Source organism: Chenopodium album, chromosome 9 (genome assembly GCF_948465745.1).
Source record: "Chenopodium album chromosome 9, dcCheAlbu1.1, whole genome shotgun sequence".
Lineage (NCBI taxonomy): Eukaryota > Viridiplantae > Streptophyta > Magnoliopsida > Caryophyllales > Amaranthaceae > Chenopodium > Chenopodium album.
The window spans coordinates 66,385,297-66,410,083 of record NC_137842.1 but is presented as its reverse complement, the minus strand read 5'-3'; the positions used below and the strand labels follow the sequence as shown (position 1 = coordinate 66,410,083).

Genomic DNA, 24,787 nt, shown 5'->3' with positions numbered 1-24,787 from the left:
AAAGGAAAAGTAAGTTATACCATGCTGGTCAGTCCAACAGAGACCGACGCGTGATAGCGGCGCGTTGCCCAGAATGTAACTCACATTCGGCACCCACACCGCAGGAATGAGACGGACTTTGCCGTCACCTTCGTCGAATTCGGAAACGTCAAAATGGTTGACGGCCCTCTCTTCATGTTTCCCGAGATCTCTCTCGGGGATTGAGTCAAAATGAGGATGAGGCTTGAAAAAAGTCCTTCTCAAGGGATAATCATCTGGAACAGACATGAAGAAAAACTTGTCCTTCCAGTTTTTGCAGCTAGAAAGTTTTGGATGGACGGTATATTTGTGAGGTTGAGTGTACAAAGACCACCACCCATCAGACTGTCCATCTCTCTTCAGGGTAATTAGCCGCCGAAATACATTAAGGGTCAAAGGGTAGTTCCGATAAAGCATAACCCAAACTGTGGCAATAACGGCACGAATAGTTTGAGGGGTTAGCTGAACTAAGCAAACGTTCCAGGCCTTCAAAATTTTGGCTACAAATGGGTGTAGGGGAAAACGGAGACCGAAGTCTAGATGTCTCAGATAAACGGCCACGGACCCGGCTGGGCAATCCAATACTGAAGCACCAGATGGAGGAAGAGACAACTCATAGCCGTCAGGAAGATTAAAAAACCTCTTCGCACGACGGCAGTAATCTTTTGTAATTGCCGTTTTCCTAAAAGCTTCACTTATTGTTTCCTTCGCAACTTTTCCATCGTTGGCAAGGACTATGGGTTGTCGGAATTCAGCCCTGTCAGTCTCGGAATTGTATCCTTCGTCCAAACTCTCCTCTTGGATAACCTCAGCCGTTAAATCAACAATGTTATCCCTACTCTCGTTATTTACACTATCTTCCTGAGCTTCGTCATCTCCTAAAACTGAGTTGACGGCAGAATCATGCACAGGAGATACCTGACCTTCCTGGGGGTTTGGTGGGATGTCGTCCCCAAGTTCTTCTGAAGAAGAACTTATAACCTGACCTTGACCAGGTCTTTTACTAGATTCCGCCACCTTAGCGGCCTCAGCTGCCTTAGCTGCTTTGGCAGCCTCGGCGGCTTCACGAGCAGCAACTTCAGGCTGATAACTGGTACTCCTTACCCTTGGCATAGTGTTAATACCTATATTGCCAACGTTAGTGCCGTATTGGTTAAAATAGCGTCTCCCAGTAAAGTTGCGTAAGTGATAACGGACACTAACAGGCTCAACGTCAAGAATTTCAGTATCGGCAGGAATATCAGGGTTAAAGGGGTGAAAGGCACTTTCACGGTGAGCAATAGTCCTATGTATCATAAAAGCACGTTTTTCTTCTTCAGAAGTTAACGTCTCAAAGGGATAGTCGATATTGTCAGAAAGGGAAGATGAATTGCCCCTATTACTACCAGTTTCTTTACCTAAAGACTGCCTAATTAAACGACGCCTAGCAGTACTAAGGTTAGGAAAGTTCTCTTCAACACTATCCTCAGACATTTAATTGAATATAAGCACATAAAACAGCATAAAAATCAAGGGTTAGGGTACGAAAATACCTTCGAAGAAAATCGCAAAAAGAAGGAACGCCTTTTACAGATGAAAGCGACGAAGAAAGAGAAGGAACGCCCGACGAGACGAAATGCACAAACTAAGCGCAAGATTGATAAGAATTTCTTTCGGGAGAAAATTAAGAAGGAGAAGAGGTGTGAAATGGTAAAAATGGTGGATTTTTGATCTAAAAAGGAAAAACTGAATCGCCAATTGAAATGAAAGGCGGTTCAGGAATCCTACGGCTGTTAATTAACAAGCCCTTTCAAAAAGCAACGGCAGGATTTGTGACACGTGTAAATATTTTCCCGCCTAAAAAAAATTAGTAAAATATATTTTTAGGAACGGTTACACTTCAATTTTATTGCAAGTAGACCTTGTCTGCTATCAGCACACAAGGTCACTTGGGGGGGAAAACGGAGTTTTTCGCTCCCAGATAGTTTACAGCAAGTAGACCTTGTCTGCTACCAGCACACAAGGTCACTTGGGGGGGAAAACGGAGTTTTTCGCTCCCAGATAGTTTACAGCAAGTAGACCTTGTATGCTATCAGCACACAAGGTCACTTGGGGGGGAAAACGGAGTTTTTCGCTCCCAGATAGTTTACAGAAAGTAGACCTTGTCTGCTATCAGCACACAAGGTCACTTGGGGGGGAAATGGAGTTTATACAAGTATAAAACTTCTCAGCAAAAGAACATAGAGCTTAAATATAGACCTACAATACATATGTGCAAGCTAATTTATCTGAATATAAATCAAGCAAGCAAGTAAGATGAATTGTGACGAAGCCAAGACAACAACATCAGTAGTAAAACTTTGTTAACAAGTGGTGCTTGACAGAGTACAAGAAACGTTGCTACAGTAGAATTTACACCACAAGGAAAACTCTAAAGAATGAGATGTGGAACCCAAAGTTTGTTTCGTCGGAATCAGCTTGTTATTGGTATAAACTGAGCACGACGATGAGTAATCATACGTCCTCACTTGGGGGGCTAATTGTATGGGATGATATCTGGCATGACCGATATCTTATGAAAACATGATCAGGTTTTAGTAATCATGGAGAAGATGCTGATATGTCACAGATTGAAGACATGTCGGCCCACCGAAATGTAACACGTGGCAACAGAAGCTCGACACTTGGCACAAAAGGCTCTGCATGGATGAGAGCCACCTGTCAAGATAAACCATTATAAATAGTAGGTAAGACCTCATTAATGAGGACATTAATTACACTCTTTATCTCTCTAATCTCTCTCTACTTTCTCTCTCTCTTACTTTCTTTTTCTTAAACACCTTTCTGACTTTATCATCGGAGTGGTTATCCCCGGATCACCCCGGGGTTAGCTAACTTCTTCTCATTGTGTAGGTTCTCAGCTTGCCGATAGGAGTATCAGGATCTCAAGTCCAAGTTCTCTGTGGAGTCGGGATCAGACAGAAACAGTTAGAATAACTTCATAGACTTCATACTGAATAAGAAAGTTTCCTCGAATATGATTCATCAAGTATTTCAATCTCTTAAACATGCTTCCTAAGTATTTCAATCTCTTAAACATGCTTCCTAACTTTATTTAAACTACTCCGTATTAAGTTAGTTAAAATCTGTTTTAATTCTTTTTATATGTATTACATATGTATGTAAATGTTACATACGTAGTATATAACTAGTTTTTGGCCCGTGCAAATGTGCAATGCACGAACTTATAAAGTAAGATTTATTAATAATAAATAGTCAATTGAGATAGAGTTAATTGAAATTAAATGACTTAAGTAACACTACTTTTTTTTTTTTTTTTTTTTTTTTTTTTTGAAATTTGAATTAATGTCTTTTCTTTAGATTATAACATTTATTAAGAGAATTTTAATTTTTAAATCGATTTTTTTTCAATAAAAAAAACAGCATTTTGGAGGGAAATTTATTTCGAAATTATGCCAAGTGTCCCCTTTGTTGTTACTTTAGTATATAGTATAGATAGATAGATAGATAATTCCAATTGTCTTATTTGACTAATTTTTGTAACTGCCCAATTGTAACACCCCCAAATCTCCTTCTACGTAAATACTATATTTATACGTATACAAATACCGTAGAGATAGACTTTGGCGTATTACCGCCACGTGAAAACGTAAGGCTTAATTAATTACTCAAACTGCAGCGGAAAAATAACTAACTTTTATTAATAATATGAATAATTATAATAACTGCTTCAAAATAAGCTAATAAAAAAACTTGTCCATACATATATAAAATTAATTCCTATTTATGTGATCCCAATCCCGACTCTAGTATGCGTACGAACAACTTCACACCTGAAATCAAGACTGCTTACCAAAATGGTAAACAGGGCGAACCAAAACAAAAAGGAAAACAGATTAGCAAAAACGCTAAGTACGTATAAATGCAAGGCATGTAAATACTTTTATTAGGCAAACATGCTTTCGAAATAACCATCTAAATTTAAACCTGTCACGAGTCACTTTCCAAAATAAAACTTTCCAAAAATAATTAAACCTTCCAAGGGTAGTAATATCCATCAATAAAAACTTTCCAAACCAATAGATACCCAATTTATAAACTTCTCAATTTTTAATACATTTCTAAACAAATTTTCCTCACCTAAGTGTGCACACCCCCCAAGCAAGTTATACTATACTTGAGGAAAGACCAGATCATACAAAGCTCATGGTCTTACTTAACCAGTCCCGGGTAGAGGGACAATTAAAATATCAAATACTCAGGCTCACAATGAGCTACAAATTAATTAAACTAAGTGATTTATAAATCAAACAACTTTTATTAAATCGATCAACATTTAGAGATCAAACCTTCAAATCATAAAATTATATACTTTAACTTGTCATGAAAATTGTTAACTTAAATATTCATACGCAACATTTATTCAAACAATCATTAAAACAAACATTATACAAAACACGCATTCAAAATTGTATCAAGGACCTTGCCACCTATACGTACCTTGATCACGAGAACAAAAAGGTACGACTACTAAACTTGACCACGATCGGGAGACTCCTCCTACACAAATAAAATAACCTTAATTAATATAAGGTTAACAAAATAACACAAATCCAAAAACACCATTCTATTGTGCATGAACTACCTAAATATTAACCTTTATCAAAATAGTGCTATTAGTATAGTTGGGTGGTCGTTGGTGGCGGATGAGGTGGTTGTTTGGTGGCAACAACTTGGTTATGGGTTGCAGAGTTTATTTAAGCTAGATAGAGTAAGAAGAAGGGGTGATGAGATAGAGAGTAGAGAAGAGGATTTCTGATTTTTGGTGTGAGGAATTTGTGAAGTGTTGAGGGTCTATTTATAGTGTTTAAGGGTGGAAAAGATAGAGTTCAAGAAGGTATATGATTAGTATGAAAACTAGATAAGTTTGGTTAGTTAAATGAACTTTAATGTCATTTGGCCTAGGTTAATTTATGTAGAAAAGAAACTAATGAAAGATATTAGGAAAATAAATAAATAAATAAATAAGATAGGTGTTAATAAGATAGGAAGTAGAATAGATTAAGATACTTAACAAAGGTTGTTGAATGGAATTACTCCAATTCTCACGGCAAACCTTTTTTTTTTTTTTTTTTTTTTTTTTTACATATATATATATAACGAAAATCATTCTTAAATAAATAAAATAATTAGATTTGATAATTAAATCAAGTTAAAATATATAGATAATATCAAAACTAAGATTTGTTGTAATTTATGAGATAATAATTAAGCTAAAGTTGTTAAGTATTATTAAGATAAAATCCGAAAAATAAAATTAAAAACGGCGTACAACGTTAATTAATAAAAATACGGACCGACCAAGATCATAATTTAGAAATTTTAATTATTTCAATTAATTAAAGAAATTACTAATTAAGAAAATATTTTCAAAAATTAGAGGTATTACACCAATATCGAAAAAGTTGGTTGTATTTGGCTGTCAATGCTCCATGTGCTTATCGGTGGATCTTGGGCCAAAAAGTTAGACAGGCCAAGGTTTGATCCTTCAACCTCATAAAAATAACTATATTTAACCACTATGCCAGATCATTTTATTTGTAATTATAAGACAACTCAAATATGCTTAATTGGAGCCGGGCCCTACCCGCCCTAACCAAGGTCCGCCCTTACATGTGCTAATATAACATACAAGTTTGTTTTGAACACAATGTCCCCTTTTAATTTGGTCATCACAACCAATATCATACGAGTAAATCGTGAATCATCATCCTTTTTTGGGTAACGAGAAGGGCCTTATCGAACCAGAACATCTCACAGGTCCTCCCTGGGTTAGCGGGCTAGACAATTGGAAGAGTGGAGGGAAGATAAGGGAATTCCACTCCCTCAAATTGTCACTAGTGGGGATTGAACCTCCAACCTTATGGTTGAAATGTGCTCTATTTTTCACTAGACCAAACTTGACTCGGTAACTTTAGTCCATATAAAATAGAGACTTTTATAATAGGACAATTTTATACAAATATTTTTCAAAAAAAAAAAAACACACACACACAAGAATTACTTCGCACTCGTATAAGAAATGAACTTAAAAAAGAAGGCAAATTCCTCCTACAAATTTTTCCCTAGACTCTAGTCTAGGCTGCTTTCCCTACACCCCCTAACTAACTACGTCGTTTTATCCCCTTTCCCCCACCAGTTTTTTTTTTTTCTTCTTTACTTTCCATTCAAGCAAGTATATAATGTTCTTGAAGAGATAATATTTATTTCCTTTTCTCTCTCCTCATTTTACCAATTTTAATTTCTCTCTCCTCTTTTAACTGATTTCACTTTCTCTCTCCTACATTTTTTGATTTTTTTTTTTTCAAATTTTTCTCTTCTTCCATGGAGATTTTTTATCTCAATTGCATTTGATTATGATTGTGACTCTATTTTCCTCCTTGGTTTACTCGACTCATTTAACAATCAATGTGAATAATTTGTCACTCAATCAATGTGAGAAATTTTGATTATAATGCTTTGATGTCATAGTTTTTGTTGTATTGATTTTAATTTTGATAATGCTCTGGTTTTAGTATTGTTATTGTTGTTATTAGTTGATTCATATATAGTTTTGGTTGTATTATTCTTCTAATTTGATTCTTATTTGTGTTATTGTTTTTATTTTGTAATTTTGATTGTTGTCTTTCTAGTTTTGTGTGTCTTACATGAACATCTATAGTAATTGTAATAATATTACTAACCAATTATTTTTATTAGCTTGTTGTGTCATATAAAATAATCTTAGTTAAAAAAATGATCACTTGTGCAATAGTAATTTAAATGTTCATTTATGTTTAATGTATTTTTTTTAGTAAACTATAGATTTATTTTAGTTGTATTTATATATATATATATATATATATATATATATATATATATATATATATATATATATATATATGTTGTCCATATGAATTTCAATAATTTTCATTCTTTTAAAGATGCTCATATCTATTTTAACTAGTTGATGAACGTATTTTAATATATTTGTTCCCTAAAAAAAATCTTAACATTTGTTATTTTGTTTTGTTGTAATAATGTTCAATTATGCAATCATAAATGTTCATTTATATATATACTTGTGTTTATGGAATTATAAGTTGTACATGTGACGTTTAATGATTATATATCAATATTTATTGTTTTATAAATGATGTTTAGTTATGTAACTATATAGATTATCATTTATATCTTCACATATAGTAATTTAATTGTAAGTGATCAAATGCATTATTGTAATTGACCATTACTGCTACTATATATGTTCATTTGTTACATGTTTATTTATTGCAGTGGGAAAAGAGGATGCTATTAATTTTGAAGAAGCAAATCAGTTTGATTTTTGGGGGAAACAATTTCCTTCTGAAGATGACGCTTATGAAATGTTTAACGAGTATGCTTTTATGAAAGGTTTTGGAATTAGAGTTTGGAAGAGTAAGAGGCGAAGGGATGACTCATTTTCTATGAAAGGATTTATTTGTTCTAATGAGGGTTATAAAGATAAAAAGTGTAGCTTAGAAATATTAGGTCCTAAGAGAGACTTAATACAAGAATTGAGTGTTTAGCTTTAATTTTGTACAGTTTTCTATTGATCATTCAGGTGTTTTATGAACATATAGTGTCAAATATTCTGATATATATATAGTTAGTGAATTATTGTTCAAAGTCGAATATTGTAAATGTTCAACCACAAATTCAAGTTGTTATGAATATTTAGTTTTTTGTTTATGAACATATATTTTTTTCCTAATATATATATATATATAAGGATGTGAATCTGTAATAATATATATTTTTGAAAAAAAGAGTTTATTTCCTTCTTATTAAATTCAAATAGAAATTGTATATCACCAAAAATTCAAATATTGGATATTAAAATATACATCACATCAATTCCATACATATTATTATACATAATGAATTCTCGATCCAAAATTGAAAAAATTCAAGCTCGTGTTATTGGTTCGTGTTGCGCGAATCCATGCCTTCTTGATTTATTTATTTTGTCTTCCCTTTTTTTCCTTGCTATTGTGTGGTGCAACTCACTATATCCACAATTCTTTGTTTAACTAATATACAAAAACAAATGAATTATTAGTTAGATTTGAGCAAGAAGAAGTGTTGAATGAATTGAACCAATTTTCATATGAATAACAGTATAACAATTGAAATAAACATATATTAATATAAAATGAACATATATTAGTGTAGAAATGATCATCTATTAATATGGAAATCAACAACTATTAATACATAAATGAACATATTTACATGATTGAATATGAAAATGAACATCTATTAATATATAAATGAACATGCATTAGTTTAATAATGTCTATGGAAGATATCAATCAATGAACATGAAATATATACATAAATAACTTTTGAAGCTATTAATACATGATTTATCATATATCCATAATAAAAAAGACATATATTGAAACTCAAAACTGATCCGAGTATGATATATTTTAAGAAGATCACCAAAATATAAATATTTATCAAAATTCTAATGATCGTATATTAATATGTGAAAACCATATACATTTATGTGATTGAACATCTACCAAAATACAAATGAACATTCATCAAAATAATATTCCACTATAAACTATGAAAAAGAATGAACATATATTATGACTATGTAGTAATATATAATTGAACATTTATATTAATGATTTATTTTGTGAATGACTGTTTACTAATATATAAATGAACATTTATCAAAATGGAAATGAACATTCATTGGAAAAAAAATTAAAAACCCATTACGAACTAATTTATATAATGCTTACTTTTCTCCAAATTCTTTGATGTTCTTCTCTGAAACTATTTCCTTCGTACTGCACAAAAAAAAAAAGTAAAAAAATAAAATACTTCATATACTCAAAAATCAAAATGCACTTGTTCAGATCACTAGTTTTAAACGAAAATTATTAAAAATTACTTAAATGCAATAGTTCATACTTTTTTTCCATGTTATATGCTTTGATGATATTCCTGTAACACAATTGCAACAAAAAAATTATTAAAACTAGAGTTTATATACTCTTTTTCGAACTAAATATGTATACAATCACTTACTTCTTTGAATTTCGACCTTGATTTGTTGAATTCTATAGTAATTGAACAATTCTTTTGATAATTTGTCACAATTTTGTAGAAATTATCGTATTTTTAAATGCAAAAAATTGGTTTAGAGAGATAAAATGCAGAAAATGGGTTAGGAGAGAGAAAGTAAAATGCAAAAAATAGGTTAGGAGAGAGAAAAAAGATATGAGAAATGTGGTTTGATTTTTTTGTTTTTATTTATATGGGGGGGGGGGTAAAATTAATACAGATACTAATTTTAGGGAAGGGTTGTTAAATGATACTCTGCATTTAGGGAGGGGTGTAGGGGAATATGCCTACACTAGTGTCTAGCCATATATAATTAAATTCCTCCTCATATGTAGGCCCAACAATCAAAGGCCAAATAGAACCCAACATATGAGTTCGTTTTTTGCCCTTCAAATTCAGGTTTCGGAAACCAAATGAACTCACCCACACTCTATAAAAGCCTCCATCCGAAACCCCCAATATAAACCCTACTTCATATTTTAGCTTCTACCGCCGCTTAGCTTCTACCGCTCTTCGTTTGTTCATACAATATTTTTTAATTTTTTTTTTTCATTTTCTAACCCAATTAACGATTAGTTCTTTGTAGTTTCTATTTAATTAGGGTTGAAGGTGCGATGATGATTGAATTAAATCTCGTTAATCCGAGTAATTAAGCTGCGGATAATTTTTCAATTCCATTCTAATTACCTCTGAGCACCTTCTACTTTACCCTTTATTATTTTTTGCAAATCAAATAAATTCGTGCAATATTTTTTTTTAAAAAAGCCTAAAGCCTAATCTGTATGGTTTTTATTATGATTGAGGTTTTCATAACTTCAAATGCAAAATCTAAACTATATAAGGCGTGGTGATTTTTCTTGTAATTTAATTTTGATTTAGTGTTTTCAGTTTTTCACTACATTTTTCCTCGAATATGTATCAAAAGCCTAATCAGTAATTATTTTTATAAGAAAATGAGTCAGTTAATGAATTCTTATTGGTGCTATCAAAGTTATGAAATCGGTGGCGTTTTCAATTTTCTATTTTAGGTTTAATTAAAATGGCGAGGAGAATGCCGAAATCAATCATGTCTAATATTGATATGGTGCTGCAAAGATGAATAATGTAGCATTTGAAGATACTATACCATTTCCTTGATTGGAAATTGAAACTCAATACAGTCGCAAAGAGAAATACCTCTTATTTCATTATTTGATGGTCAAACACATAACTTCATTATTTGATGGTCAAACACATAACACTAACGTTAATTTGGCATAAAATGCCACCAATACAAAGTTGATGGGTTGTAAATCATGGGACAACATTAAGTTAACATTGATGGGTAGTCGTCTACTCGTGTACACTTCTTACACTTGTAATAAAATTGACACAAATTCTATTATTAATATGGACTAATCAAATTCTAATTCAAATAAAGATGGATAATAATACTCCTCTCATCTCCTCTCCTTCTCTCTTCTAGGGTTTTTCCAAAATCTTGGTTGTTTAGGCCGGAAATAATTTAATTTCTGACCCTTTTCTTTAATTTTATTTAGTTTTGCAATTTGAATTTCAATAAATCTACACAAGTGGTGGAGATATTTGTCCGTCTCCCTATTTTAGTTTTTGTTTGTGTGTTAGGGTTCATAAAAAAAGTACTCCGTAATAATCTTTTGCCCTATTCTCAGTTCTTTGGTAAAAATTTGTTTGGGATCGCAACGGTTGTCAAATTTTCAAATGCGTTCAGGCGAATCAGATGGGAAACATCCTTACGGCTACAACAAATCGTTAGACCGTCTCTCCGAAAAGGCTGTATATTCCAGCAATGTGTGCGAGAGATGTATCACAGTGCTAAATCTTTTTAACGATCGTAGCTCTGATATAGGAAAACCTAATTTGATTCAATTTTATGTATTTGTTAATTTAGATTTCATTTGTAGATGCCGTTAATGAAATTGATTTGTTTCAAAAAAAAAAGAAAAAATCAAATTCTAATTCTACTTACATGACAACCGTAAAGGAAATAATTTCTCATATACTACCTCAATTAAATTTTAATTGTAACTTTGGAATATTTTGAAATATTATCTCATAAATAATACCCTAGAGTTGTAGCGAAAATTTAACGGAGGTTATATTAGATTTTCCATGGAAGTTTCCTATACCAACCAAACGAGGCCTCAAATACGATTATACGACTTTAGCTGATAGCCTGATACAAATCATACAATACGTGACTGTGAGCTTGCTTTACCCAGCCCGGCGGCCCGTGCTCAATCTCCCCAAATCTATTTTTTTTTTTTTTTTTTTTTGAAAAAAGTCCTAAAAGGACACTAAATTTCATTAATGTAAGCCATACGGCATCTACAATTGACAATGAACGATAATGAAAACGAATTTAACAAAATCAAACAAGAATTAATCGGGGAAGAGCTAAGAATCCAAATACATAAATATAACAATTCGGCATATTCTCGATTCGTTGTCTCATACAACTTTTTGAGTGGATCCGTCGTCGCTTCGCAATTTTGTGAGAAAGTAAATTCTTGTGTTGATTCCGTAACTCGAATCCAAGCCACAATCAATAGTAGCCCCGCACAACCGGAGACCAAATTAAGCACAAATAAAACCTTGTCTTTCGAAGGAGTACGAAAAACCTTGTCTTTCGAAGGAAATCGAAAAAACCCTGTCTTTCGAAGGAGATAAACCCTTTCTTTCGAGAAAGACATTATTGTAACCTAAAACAAATTAAAAAGCTTAAAGGAAAATAAAGATTGGAGTTTTCTACCGGTGAAATCCGATGGAAGCCCTTAAAATTAACAATGGATATTAGGTTCAGGAGAGAGAAGAGAGAAAAGGAGGCTAGGGTTTTGAAACGGCAAAAACATTGTCAAATCTAAATTTTTTAACTGACTGGTTAAAACTTAAAAGTAGTTAGCGTTTAGCGATAACCGTGGGCCAATGCATGAATCCTATTAAAAACACGTGGAGATTAAACCAACACATCAGCAATTCGCATAGTCCTCGGCCTCGTATTCCATTTGATCATTTCTATCTCGTGAAAACCATCAAATATTCAACAATGGCGGCTCCTCTATAAACTTTAATCACACCCCCTTATTTTTTCCACCGTAATTAAATCCCCAATCAAAACCAACCATTTTCCTAATTTCATAATAATCGACTGATTCTAGAATTTCAAAAGGAGAGAGAAAAAATGATGACAATTGAAGAAGATCAAGAAGAATACAACTGGAGAGAAGTGCAATTACCGTCCCAAATACCAAAGCCTGAACTAGAGAGAGAAACTGGAGAGAGAAGGAGAGGCCGTGATGTTGTAATTGCAGTGGATCATGGGCCCAATAGTAAGCACGCCTTTGATTGGGCTTTGGCCCATTTTTGCCGCCTCGCTGATACCCTTCACCTTGTTCATGCTGTCTCCAGTTCGTATTCTCCACTTATTTTTCTTTTTTAGGCGAGAAAATTAAACCGTAAAAAATAAGAATTGTGGATTTTTTTTTAAATTTAATTTTTGGTTATTTATGGTTTAGATGTGAAAAATGAGGATGTTTACCAAGCAAGTCAGATTCTGATGGACAAATTAGCTGTCGAGGCTTTCCAAGTGGAAATGGTGAGTTTCGTGTTGTTTTTGGATTTATTTTGCATTTTTGCTCCTTGGACTTTGGTGACATTATTAATATTTACGTGACTATTAATTCCGGACAGCTTTACTGCCTTAGTACGTACGTGCAAAGGTTGCAGATATTCCCATATTCCGATATAAATTGATCTTAGTATAGGACATTTTATGACCAAAAATTGTATTGATTTTATTGTTTTGATATGGTTGTAGTACATTATATTTTCGCTAGAATGTTGGGCCTTTGAGATTAATTTTTGTTATTCTTGAGATGGATTAGTAGTCCGAAGTGGTATGATATACATCTTGTTTTAATGCAAAATTTGCATTGAAGTACATTATTTCAATAATGTGGAATCTGTTCTTAGAAATTTGATGCAGAACATTGCAAATAGTGTCATTTTGAATTAGTCAGTCTGTAGTAGTGTTATACTACTTTTATTCTAGAAAGCCTAGTTGGAAACAATATAGTAGGTAACAATTTCCGTGTTTTTGGTTTCTTTGCATTTTGATCAAGCCTCTTAGCAAAGTTCAATGTAGTTTTATATAAGTAAAGAATTAGGAATAAACAGAATAATTACCAATTCATTGTTTGAACCAAGGGGTGTCAACACGAACATATGATTAGGATTATCACGATGCATAGTGAGTTGAACCCTCATAGCATCTTAAGATCGTGTGAGATTCAAATGTATAGATACACAAGGGAAGATCTAACTAATTAATGAACTTAAATAAGAACCTATTCATTGTTATCTTATTGTTAAAACTGAGGGGTACCATTAAGTGATCCTGGATGACATCGACTTCGACTACTTGTGCTAGCACAACTGCACAAGAATCAAGTTCCTGTGTCATGGGTTGCTAAGAAGCCAATAGGGTGTCCATATGCTATTTGCCGAGGGGTTTGTTGTGTCCAAATTGGAGGATCTTTTTGAGAACTAATGCTAGATTATATTACAAATACTTTCTTATGGTCAGGTGAAATCTGTTGCTAGGATAGTGGAAGGCGATGCAGGAAAGGTCATCTGCAAGGAAGCAGAGAGGTTAAGGCCTGCTGCAGTGATCATGGGTTCTAGAGGCAGAGGGCTGGTTCAAAGGTTAGTTTTCTCAGTTTTATTTTAAAAGCTCCTTAATTTTCACAACGTGTAAGTCTTTAAATTGGTTTCCTAATTTCGGGTTAACTAGTGTGCTGCAAGGAAGTGTTGGTGAATATTGCATACATCACTGTAAGACTGCACCAATCATAATTGTTCCTGGGAAAGGTACGTTCCGTTCTCAAGTTAGTCACCATTTACCTAGCTAAATAAAATCGGCTTATGATGTAGTTATTTGGTTTGCATTATGCAGAAGCTGGTGAGCTATCAGTGGTTTAGTTGTGAAGGTCACAAGTCATTCAATTGTGCTAATCGCTTGTCTATATTTACTGTAATGTGTGTAGTGTGTAGATTCTATTGTTGAATTTGCTGTCTAAGCATTTGTATAATTGTATAATGCGGCAGTTAAATTTGTTGGTCTAAGCATTTGTGTAATTGTACAATAGTTAAATTTGTTGGTCTAAGCATTTGTATAATTGTATCTCTTTTGTTGCAAGCTTATGAGTACTTCATTAAAATGTTTTTGTCATTTTTTTTCATGCCACAGTCTTGATTTAGTTGCATGAACAGAGCTTGCGGAAAATATTCAAGGACAGTGCCAAGGAGACGGGTGATGTCTTCACTCTCCTGATCTCATTTATTTCACGTAGTAGGCGTTCATTTGGGTTGTGAAAGGTCACAAAACAAGCAGGTTTTGGAAAAAAAAAGCACAAAACATATTGAATCACATAAAGGGTTGAATGAAAATACATTTTGCATGAATAAGGAGAATGGCTTGGGATAAATGATTATACATTTATACTTATGGCACATGAAGAGAGAATACTCTATTAGTTTGGTTGCACTTATAATTGAAACGAGCAATAAAAATTTAGGTATTGTTTTGGTTGCTTGTTGTTTGGTTAGCCTGAAATTTGTTAATGGGGGTAAAATGGAACTTCCTTGAAAAATTGTACTCCGTACTAGACTACTAGTATTTCTCAAATGACATGAGTATTTATGAGCCCTTTCCCTAAATAATGTTGGGAAATTAATGTTGGGAAATTATCTAATTCTCAAATTACAGCTACTCTTTTTTTAATTCCCATTATACCGTCCACGTCAGCTAAGGAAAACAAACCAATTTTTTTTTTCTCGGTCCAGCAACAAACCGCAACTTCAAGTAGCAGTTTTAATTTTGTAAACCGCTACTTCAAGTAGCGGTTTTCCTCAAAACACCGCTACTTGAAGTAGCGGTTTACAAAATTAAAACCGCTACTTCAAGTAGCGGTTTATGGGTTTGTTTTGTAAGTTTTTCTTTAAAAACAAAATATCTGTAAATCAGTAATTAGTAAATACAAACCGCTACTTCAAGTAGCGGTTTTTATTAAAAACCGCTACTTGAAGTAGCGGTCTTCAGTAGCACACCGCTACTTGAAGTAGCGGTTTTCTAATAAACCCGTTTTTTAAAAAAATTCCCACTGAACCGGTGACGTGGACGGTAGGGTGGGAATTAAAAAAAGAGTAGCTGTAATTTGGAAATTAGATAATTTCCCAACATTATTTAGGGAAAGGGCTCAGTATTTATTTAATTATTTATCAAATCTCTTTGATAGCTCATGTCTTTCCTGAATTGCATTCAACCAAATTACAAATAAATAAGTTCAAGCAATTTATGAGAAATTACCATAGAATATTTAACTCATGATGTAATCAAACAAACGTGTATTAGGTTTTGCATCGGGTCAACTTTTGTTGAATCTAAATTTCTAATTTCAATATATATATATTTAAGTTCTAGCAAATAGAATATTAAATCACAATAATAAATCTAATATATAATTGCAGAGTCGTTTTCACCACAACCCTCCAAATCCCCAATCCTCAAATCTCATGCATTTGAGGTTTTTTTTTGTTTTTTTTTTGTTTTTTTTTAAAAATAACTATCATTCCATTACTTTATTTGTTTGTTTTTTAAACAAAAAATATATATATAATTGCAGAGTCGTTTTCACCACAACCCTCCAAATCCCCAATCCTCAAATCTCATGCATTTGAGTTTTTTTTTTTTTTTTTTTTTTTTAAATAACTATCATTCCATTACTTTATTTGTTTGTTTTTTAAACAAAAAAAAATGTATTTTTTCAAGGGATTGCAATAACTAATAATAACAATTCATTTTTTTTCTTAAACACTATTAACATTTCCCTTTGTGTTATTTTCTTTTGTGTATAATATGTGTCATGTATTAGCACGGATGCACGGATTTACAATTCATTTATCAACAATTCACTATAGAACTCAAAATCCCCAACCGTTCAATTCAAACAACTTCCACTTCTCTAATAATCAAAATAAAAATATGTACAACACGCTTTTTGCGTAATTGGCCTCATCAAATAGTTGCTTGCAAAAGAACAAAGTAACCCCTCCTATAGCACTGATGGAATAACCCCTATGACACTAACCGAATAACCCATATGACACTAACCGAATAACCCCTATAACACTGAACGAGTAACTCTACAACTTTGAAAAAGTAACCCACATAATAGCTTGACACATTTGCATGGCCACCTACATATAAGAGTAAGGTTTTGTTCTTTCGAGTTTATGAACAGAATAGAGCACATCATATTGCAAAAGAGTAGAGCATGTGACAATAGAGTAGAGCAGAACTCAACAAAGTATGATTTTAGCAGAGTAGAGCAAGAGCAGACCATAAATAGTTCAAAATAACAGGGCATAAGTAACTACATCTAAATCAACCCTGTATTTGAAATCTATTTTTTCTTATATTATAAAATTAAAATCTTTCTAATATAATATATATCCCGTGCATTTTGCACGGGTACACTCTAGTATAAAACAAAAGTGTGACAGTTATATCAACCACGAGTACTAAACTTGAAATAAGCCCAATTATTATGGACTAGGTCAGGACTCATAATTCATAAACCATAATGTCTCTAACTTTCTACTAAGTTCATCCTCCATTTACCAAATTTATTACCTCAAGTTCAGGTTTTAAGGTTTAACTATGTCAACTTTTGAAACTTTACATTTCATCTCCAAATTTCCCGCCGTTTATCTTTTCTCTCTCCTCCTTCGCGCTTCATCACAAAAATCGCTATCACATTCGATCATCATCAGAATTGAAGATCTTCAAGCTGTAATTGATCACAAATTCGACAATCATAGGTATGATTTCTTCTAACCCTAGCTTCAATTTTCGCTTTCGAATTTTCTTTTCGTTTGATCTTGCTCTAATATAGTGAGTTGTTTAAAATCGCTTCAAAATTTGCTTTGGATCATATGCATTTGAGAAATTTACTTTAAATTCAGAGTAAGTAAGAATGCAGATTAGGTGTTTGATGAAATTCATACAGAAAATTCATAATTTGATTGTTTTATTCGAAGAGATTGATCTTCAATGGAGCTCGAATTCTTCAATTTTGACATGAAAATACAATAATTATGTTAATATATCTTATTGTAACTCACTAATAACTGTGAATTTCGTAATTGCATGCGTTTTTTTCGTTGCGTTGTGAATTTTGTGCATTGGATGGTTGCGAATTTGTGAAATGAAGATTAATTAATGGATTTTACTTTGAGAAGATAGCTATATTTGGTTCTGCTTTTGTGTTTTCCTTCTAAAATGATTCCAAAATTACTTTTGAGATCATAAGATTCCTCTGGCTTTAGTTGAGGTGTTGTACCTGTGAATGTGTTCGCGTATTGTACTGAGAATTTTGTGTCATCGTCAGTAGAATTGAACTTTGAAACATTAGGTTTTGAGATTAAACCAACATTCTTACGTAGCTACGTGTCTTTTGTGTTTGGTTGATCAATATAGTTTATTAATATGGCTAAATTGCGCGTGCATGTATTCTTAGAAACTATAAGGTTGTCACCGTGAGGTATGAGATAATCCAATGCCATATTTCTAGGGTTGTTGTAGACTTGCGGTGGTACTTTGGACTAATATGGTGGTATCACATAGGGTTGTAGTGTTGTGTCGTTTTAATACCGAGGTTAGTTGTGTGTATGCTTGTAGTGATACCTCAAATGGTTGTCATGCACTCGTGCTACTTTGATTACTCGTGCTACTTTGATTTGTTGTAACCTGTAAGGGTTGGGAGGTGCAAATTTTAGAATGTCTCCAGGAGGAACCTATCAATGTTTCCATTTTATTAAGATACTCTGAAAGAATTAAAAAGTTTTTGGATCTTGTGTTGTATTTCAGTTGTTACTCTTTCTTTCTGCTGGTACAATTACATAGGGAAGAAAATCTGTTTCTAGGCCCATGAATTAGACAGAACAAGGTCATCCTTTTGTATTCCCTGTTGATAGGATAAATGGTGGTCGGAGACTGTAATAAATTGATATGTCATTCCGAATTTTTCGCTGAAACCTGGAGAATAGAGTTTGATTAGCTTGACAAGTTTAGAGGACCACTTATGTACTGTTACATATGCCTTGTAAGGGAGGGAAGCTGAGGCTGTTAAGCTATTATCTCTGGAAGAAGATATTTTCCTCTAGGATGAGTTCTTGTCTGTGGGCCTTCTGCTGTTGCTTTAGCCATTTACTCTATGTCTATACCTGAGCTGATCTGTTCCTTGGCTTTCTACATTTATAAATCGAGAAAAATCGGTCAAGACCTTTGTTGCTTGAATGATACCTAGAGGTCTGGTACTCTGGTTTTATAGCTCAATCTCTAATATCTATCCAAAGAGGAATATAAATTTTCCATGTATAGAATGTATGTAGGTTTTTAAGGCCATTGGTTTAATTCCTAAAAATATTCAGATAACTGCCTTTGAAGAACAGCATGGCTCTCATTTTACCATTTTTCTGCCTCCCTGGATGGCTGGATCCTGTTTGTTGCTTATTAAGAAAGCTAACATCTGTCTTGAGTTTCAGCGATAGGTTCTTGATTTGTCATATTTTCTAGTAATCACTGTTTTTGTAGTATTTGGACTTCAGAATTTCTATAATAAAGAAAGCTTGTTTATAACATACGAAGACTACACTAATATTATACTTAAGAATGGTAAATCAATCTTATTCAAATTAATTATTGTCATTGGTCAATTCAAGTCATAGAGTTTAGCTACATTATGTTTTGGTCCAATTTTGGCAAGTCTACAAAATTTTGTTGTTTGGGTATGTTGTTTACTACTTTTTTTTTTTTTGAAACATCCTCTTTTTAATTGCTTTAAGAGTGGCTGTATATTAGATGTATCAAGGTGACATGTTTGTTTGTTTGTTTGTTTGTTTGTTTTTTTTTTTTTTTTTTTTTTTTTTTTTTTTTGTGTTTTAAAAGGGAAAAGTATCAGTCTACTATTTACATACAAATACTTTTTGCAATTTCGAGATTTATAAGCTCATTACAGACTGTGGTTGATAAAAGTAGTAGTTTATCAGCTACACAAATTACAGTTCAATAATATCATTACAGATTAAGTTTGTTTTAAAGCAAACATTGTAGCAGTTTTTTAGTCACACTTAGTACTTTAGTAGCACAAATTCTGCAATTTCAACAGATTGGGGATATCAAATTGACAAATGTGAAACCAGAAATCTAATTTCCTGTGGAAAACTGTGCAAGAGCATCAACAACAGTATGTTGAAGGATATAACTCTAAAGCATACACAGTTGCACGCTCTCTATGATACATATCCAGTTTATAATTACTTTCAGTGTATAAGCCATTATTTGTGCTAAATTATCGATTATTCAGGACCTTGGTACGATCCAAGTATCATTGTGTTACATAAATTCAACATGTAATTTGCCCATACCAACTACTCTATTATTGTTTGCAGTAGTAATTTATGCGGTTAAAAACAATCTCTTATGCTTCTGGTCCCAGACTCCCAGGGCTGTCTACAGTTTCAGATCATCAATTTTCTCAGTTTATGTATATTTTCATTATTTTGAATGCTCAAAGTTGGTTAAAGTAAAGTAATTTTGTACAGATTGGTGGGGAGGACCTACGGAAATTTGCAAAAAAGTAAAAGTAGGAGGGAACAAGGGAGAGCAGCAGGTCACTGAAAACCAAAACAGTTCTACATGCAAGTAAGTAAGAGTTTAGAGAAGTGACAGATTATGCACAGTATTAATCAGTATACTGTCTGTTTTCAGCTAAATAATCTCTAGAAATGTCTGGTTTTCACAAGTTTATGGATCAATCAGCTGTTCTTGCTCTTTATCAGCTTCTGTTCCAGGTCATATTATATTTGTAAGACCTCTACGTAAAAAGCATACAAATATTTGTTTTATTGGGTTGTTTTACCTCCTTGAATTGTTGATGAATATAAGTTGTATAAAATTGAGTCCAATCATCTGACTCTAATTTCATATTTTTAGTAACATAAAAGGCTCTAAGGTTTTGTTGGAACTTGTTGATGTTTTTGTAATTGCCAAATGTAATGTTAAATTGATCCATGACGTTTTTATAAACAGCTTTCCTTCAGTAGCTGTTACATTATTTTCATCAACTGTAAGCGAAAGATGCTATAATGTATTGTGCAACTTTATCAGCCGTGTCTTTCATCCTACCATTACTTTAAAATTCCCTTTTATCATAAATTCACAATTCTTCTTGTTTCAATTTGCTTGGTCCCCTTGGTTGAAGATTTCACAAGTTTATAAAAGAACGCTAAACGGATTAGATGTGGATGATTGAAAACAACTTTCATATTCCCTTTCTGCTCTCTCTTTTCCCATCAATAAGTTTCTCTCATAAATTTGCTATCTGGTCCCCTCTGCTTATTTTCAGGCTCTAATGAAGAACCTACTATTGCACTGGCTTCTAAATGTTGCAATTCAGCAGAAGTAAGATGCCAACAGGTGCTAAAATTATGCATTTCATCTCATTGCCTTTGGCTTTATACATAGTTACATTCAAATATATACCTATATACTAAAGAGAATCAGAAAAGAATCCTAGTTAAGCAATCTGGTTCAATCTCCATGAAGGGTTAACTTCTAAGATGGGCCAACTGAGTTACATCTCCATTTTTAAACTGCTTGATTCAATGGTGCCTGCACAATTATAATATAACATTAGGAGAACTGCAAAGTGATACATGAAAATCTTTGTTTTACCATGACTTGGGAAATAATTTATTGCCCATTTTTATCTTTAGTTACGTTTTGTTGCTTTTGTTGATTCTATGCTAAGAAAAATTAACAAATGTTAAGGCATAATACCAGATTCCTATTTCTGTTGGTATAATTTTCTGCAAGATAATGAATGTGATATTTTCATGCATAGATAACACCATAGGCAAAGTATGCCTTCATGAGCTTTTTTTTTTTACCTGTCTTTTTCAAGCCAAAAACGTATAAGAAAGTTTGGATTGTGTGTATTTATATAGTTAAAAGTAGGTAGACTACACCACATGAGAATGTATAATCATTATTAATTATTAGGGAATTGGATAAGATGTTTCAGTGTTATCTACCTGTGAATGTCTGTAACGGGAATGATGTTGATCTTCCCTGTTGAAATTCCATGTTGTAGATATTTTGTAATTCGGCATCCCATTGTAAAGAGTTTGGGATTTGCTGTTAATATCAAATATAATAGAAGTTAGTGAAAGAAAAGTATTATAGAGAAAAAATTGGTTACACCAGACTTAAGAGGACGTTACATTAAAGCAGGATGTGTCTAGAAAAGTCTCCGGAACTGGCACAGGAGCACTAATGCTTCTCCTCAACCCCAAATCAATTGGGTTCCCCACGACCGTGGATCCGCAAATTGGATCCATTTGTTCAACAGGATTGTATTGTAGGTAGCTAGGATTTGTTAAATCCGGTGATACCCCCATCGTTGGTAGACTGGCAGAGCATGCTGCAAAAACCTGTTGATAAGAGTTGCAGATAGTCAGCTTTTTCCTCATCTTGTTTTGGTTTATCCGTATGACTAGTTAGTCTGTATGTCTTTACCTCTTTGGCAATTAATTCATCAATGTTAATATCAAGCCTGGGATTTACTGCTGCCAATTTCATGGAGAGGAACTGATCCAAAGAAACAAGAGGGAAAAAGTCAGATAAATTTGGAAGATATAGGAGCTTTTTTTAAAAAATTTATTAGAAATTCTGATTACCTCTACTTGTCTTTGAAGAGATTGGACATAGTTAATTATTTCGTCGAGCATTCCAGCTTTTCCTGTGATCTTGTTACACCCTGGAACTAAATCCTGAAGATATTTCATTCTCTCACTTATTTTTTCTCTCCTTACCTACATCATAAACCATAAGTGCAGAATATGAGTTACTGGTGAAGTTTATATCTGTGATTTTTTTTTTTTTTTGGGTAATGTTGGCATTTGTGTTTTGCTTACTCTTTCAGCTAAGCTGTGGCTATCGGTGGCTTGGCCACGCCTTGCTCTGACATGAATGTAATCAGGCTTTTGTACCTCAGATGCCTTTGAATCCTTAGATGTACACCCTGAAGTTTCTTTGCTTTTCTTGTCATTGCTGTTTCCATTGCTTTCCTTTTGGTCACCCTGACTGCTGCTGCTGCTGCTATGTTTATTGCTATGTTGTTCTGTGATTTTTGATTCTTCCTCTTCAGCACACCCCTTGCTCTTTTTTGATTTGTTGTCTTCTTCTGCATCCATTACCTGCCACATACCATTTATAGTAGTTTTTTCATAGATCAGTCAGTGGCCTACAATTTGTTAATTTTCTATTCTAATCTATCAAAATTTTGTATTCAGGTTTTGCTGATAATGTTTCTGCTAGCAATAATTTTGGCAATAGATGTGGAATCAAATTCAATAACCACAGAGGGATCAGTAAATACCTTTGGTGTACTTGGATTTCTTTCTGCTTTCCTCTTCTTGAAGCTCTCTCTTCCAACTGCTCCACTCAGTTTCTGCTCTGATAAGAGGGACTCTCTTCCTTTGGCATCACGGGCTGCCTTTAGGCTGGTTGCTGCTGCCTCTGCTACTGATGGCGGGCAACTGGCTGTTCTTGGAATGCCATAATTCGTCTCATAGCCAGGATTATTATGAACTTCTCCAGCAGTCTCAATCCCCATACTCCCAACTGTCATCCCACTTTTTTGCATCCCGAAATCCATCCACCCATTATCGGCACCTGGATCAGCCTTAATGGGTCGGTTCAGAAGCTCATTCAGAGTTGGGCCAGTTGTAACGGAGCTTGGACAGTAAGTCATATCTGCGCCCTGAAAGTCTTGTGCTTCAGCAGGAAAAAAAGAGAGCATACTGAGGTCATTGAAACAACTTAGTTGTTGTTGTGTTGGTTGGACTTGGAAGAGCTGCTCTTGTTGCCACTTAAGAACCATTCTCTGTCTTTCCAAAACACTCATCTCCATGCCTTTTCCTCCGATGATGTTCGCTGGTGTGTTCAGGCAGTGCAGCATCTCTGGTAAAGCTCTATTCATTGCCTTAACAAATCCAAAAATAGTAAGGGAAATATGATTGCTTTTGTGCTGTTACGAAGTCTTAATATGTACTACTATAACAGTTTGTTGCTCTTTTGCTTTTATGAAGGTGTGGGGAAAGGGAAGTTGGTGTGTGCTGCAAGGATTAGGCAGGCTTTTGTAATGCTTTGGTACCTAACACAAGTTCTTCATGAGCAAGGTACTACTACTCTACGACTCTTTCTATCTCCCCTTTATTTGATGCAGTTTAAGCTGTGGCTGGAAAAATATAGTGAGAGAAGAATTGGGGAAGAAGTGAGGGTATTTATAAAAAGTGTAAAAAAGGAGTTTGGGTTGAGATATCTGACTATTAGGAGGCTGGTATCTGACGTAACTAACCGGAATAATTAAGAGAGAGAAAAATATAATTTCATATTCATTTTATATTTTCTTTTTCCATCATTTATATTTGAGTATATTCATTTTATATTTTCAGATACACATAAAGTTAGGGAGGGGTACATCAAAGTCTATAATACTACTATCTCCGTATTTTTAGTTGACACTATTTGACTTTTACACTATTTACAAACTACATTTTGAAAACCTTTTGTAATTTATAACTGGATAAAACATAGTCAAGTGAGATATTTTTTGAATCATCTCAATGTATATTTTATTTATATCCACTTTTTATAATTTTATAATGTCGAAAATTACAAATATTAATCATTAAAATAGTGCGTTGACAAACGTGAAAAGAGAAAAATGTCGACTAAATAATAATAGAGGAAGTATTAATTTGGTCATTTGGGTTTACTTTACGGCCTGTTGTGATTTGCTGAGCTGAGATGAATTGTTTATGAGAAAAGAAATTAGGAATTGAGCTCACTGAATTGAAATTAAGCTGAAGAGAACAAGTCTTTAGATATATCCGAGAACACCTAAAAATTTGTTAATATATTTATGGTGTTTTTGGGGGTCCTGAGGGGGCAAGTAGAGAAATGAAATGGATCGATGAGAGAGATAGAAAGGGGCAACTGGGGCAGAGAGCCATCGAATGTAACCATAACTAGAGGCTGTGGGCCGTGGGACCTTCCTGACATATGACTGCCACGCGGGCTTGTCCTGCCAACGGCAAAACGGGGTTTGAGATAGTTTTTATTTGGACGGGGTTCAGAAATCAGAACTTCAGATATTCATATGATTAGTTCTTAGCTTATTATAATGATTTGCGACTTAATTGCATATGTTATTTAATGAGTTTATCTCAGATTTTGGTCATTTAAGGACTTGGTTTTTTGGGTAGATAGTGACCCCACCGTGATGGTTGCAGGGTAGTCTGGGCCTTGAATACGTTTATGCCCACATGATTTGGTACACGTGGCAGGTTTTAGGATCCCCCATCTATGACATGTCAGCTTTATGATGTGTAAGATGATGAGGTGAAACAAGGCTGTGAGAGGTCTGGTATTTTTTGAGCTACCTTTGCCTGTAGATTCCGG

The 24,787-nt window shown here is 33.6% G+C and overlaps 2 protein-coding genes and 1 non-coding gene across 3 annotated transcripts; 2 read left to right on the top strand and 1 right to left on the bottom strand.

Annotated features, from left to right (window-relative positions):
* Nucleotides 1-9,790: 9,790 nt before the first annotated feature.
* LOC145561209 (small nucleolar RNA U30) lies at nt 9,791-9,875 on the top strand. Its single transcript, XR_014093769.1, has one exon. It is a non-coding gene; the product is annotated as a small nucleolar RNA U30 (small nucleolar RNA).
* Nucleotides 9,876-12,186: 2,311 nt separating this feature from the next.
* LOC145560243 (uncharacterized) lies at nt 12,187-14,428 on the top strand. Its single transcript, XM_081621498.1, has 5 exons — nt 12,187-12,605; nt 12,714-12,793; nt 13,784-13,902; nt 13,991-14,067; nt 14,153-14,428. The coding sequence occupies exons 1-5, from the start codon at nt 12,380-12,382 to the stop codon at nt 14,176-14,178; spliced, it is 528 nt and encodes a 175-aa protein (XP_081477624.1). The 5' UTR covers nt 12,187-12,379; the 3' UTR covers nt 14,179-14,428.
* Nucleotides 14,429-20,738: 6,310 nt separating this feature from the next.
* Nucleotides 20,739-23,673, bottom strand: LOC145558850 (uncharacterized). The gene is made up of 7 exons (XM_081620195.1): nt 22,701-23,673; nt 22,237-22,518; nt 22,000-22,134; nt 21,839-21,910; nt 21,544-21,753; nt 21,355-21,457; nt 20,739-20,932 (listed from the first exon to the last, which is right to left on the bottom strand). Exons 1-7 carry the CDS (start codon nt 23,301-23,303, stop codon nt 20,895-20,897), a joined length of 1,443 nt encoding a protein of 480 aa, XP_081476321.1. The 5' UTR covers nt 23,304-23,673; the 3' UTR covers nt 20,739-20,894.
* Between the last annotated feature and the right edge of the window lie 1,114 nt (nt 23,674-24,787).

Bases quoted from the DNA above. Each gene is read 5' to 3' on its own strand.
- LOC145560243 (XM_081621498.1), top strand. From the start codon at position 12,380: ATGATGACAATTGAAGAAGATCAAGAAGAATACAACTGGAGAGAAGTG. The intron at 12,606-12,713 runs GTTCGTATTCTC...TTTATGGTTTAG, and splicing joins CCTTGTTCATGCTGTCTCCA to ATGTGAAAAATGAGGATGTT. The intron at 14,068-14,152 runs GTACGTTCCGTT...TGCATTATGCAG, and splicing joins CATAATTGTTCCTGGGAAAG to AAGCTGGTGAGCTATCAGTG.
- LOC145558850 (XM_081620195.1), bottom strand. From the start codon at position 23,303: ATGAATAGAGCTTTACCAGAGATGCTGCACTGCCTGAACACACCAGCG. The intron at 22,135-22,236 runs GTAAGCAAAACA...TTTATGATGTAG, and splicing joins GCCACAGCTTAGCTGAAAGA to GTAAGGAGAGAAAAAATAAG. The intron at 21,754-21,838 runs GTAAAGACATAC...TCTTATCAACAG, and splicing joins ATGAATTAATTGCCAAAGAG to GTTTTTGCAGCATGCTCTGC.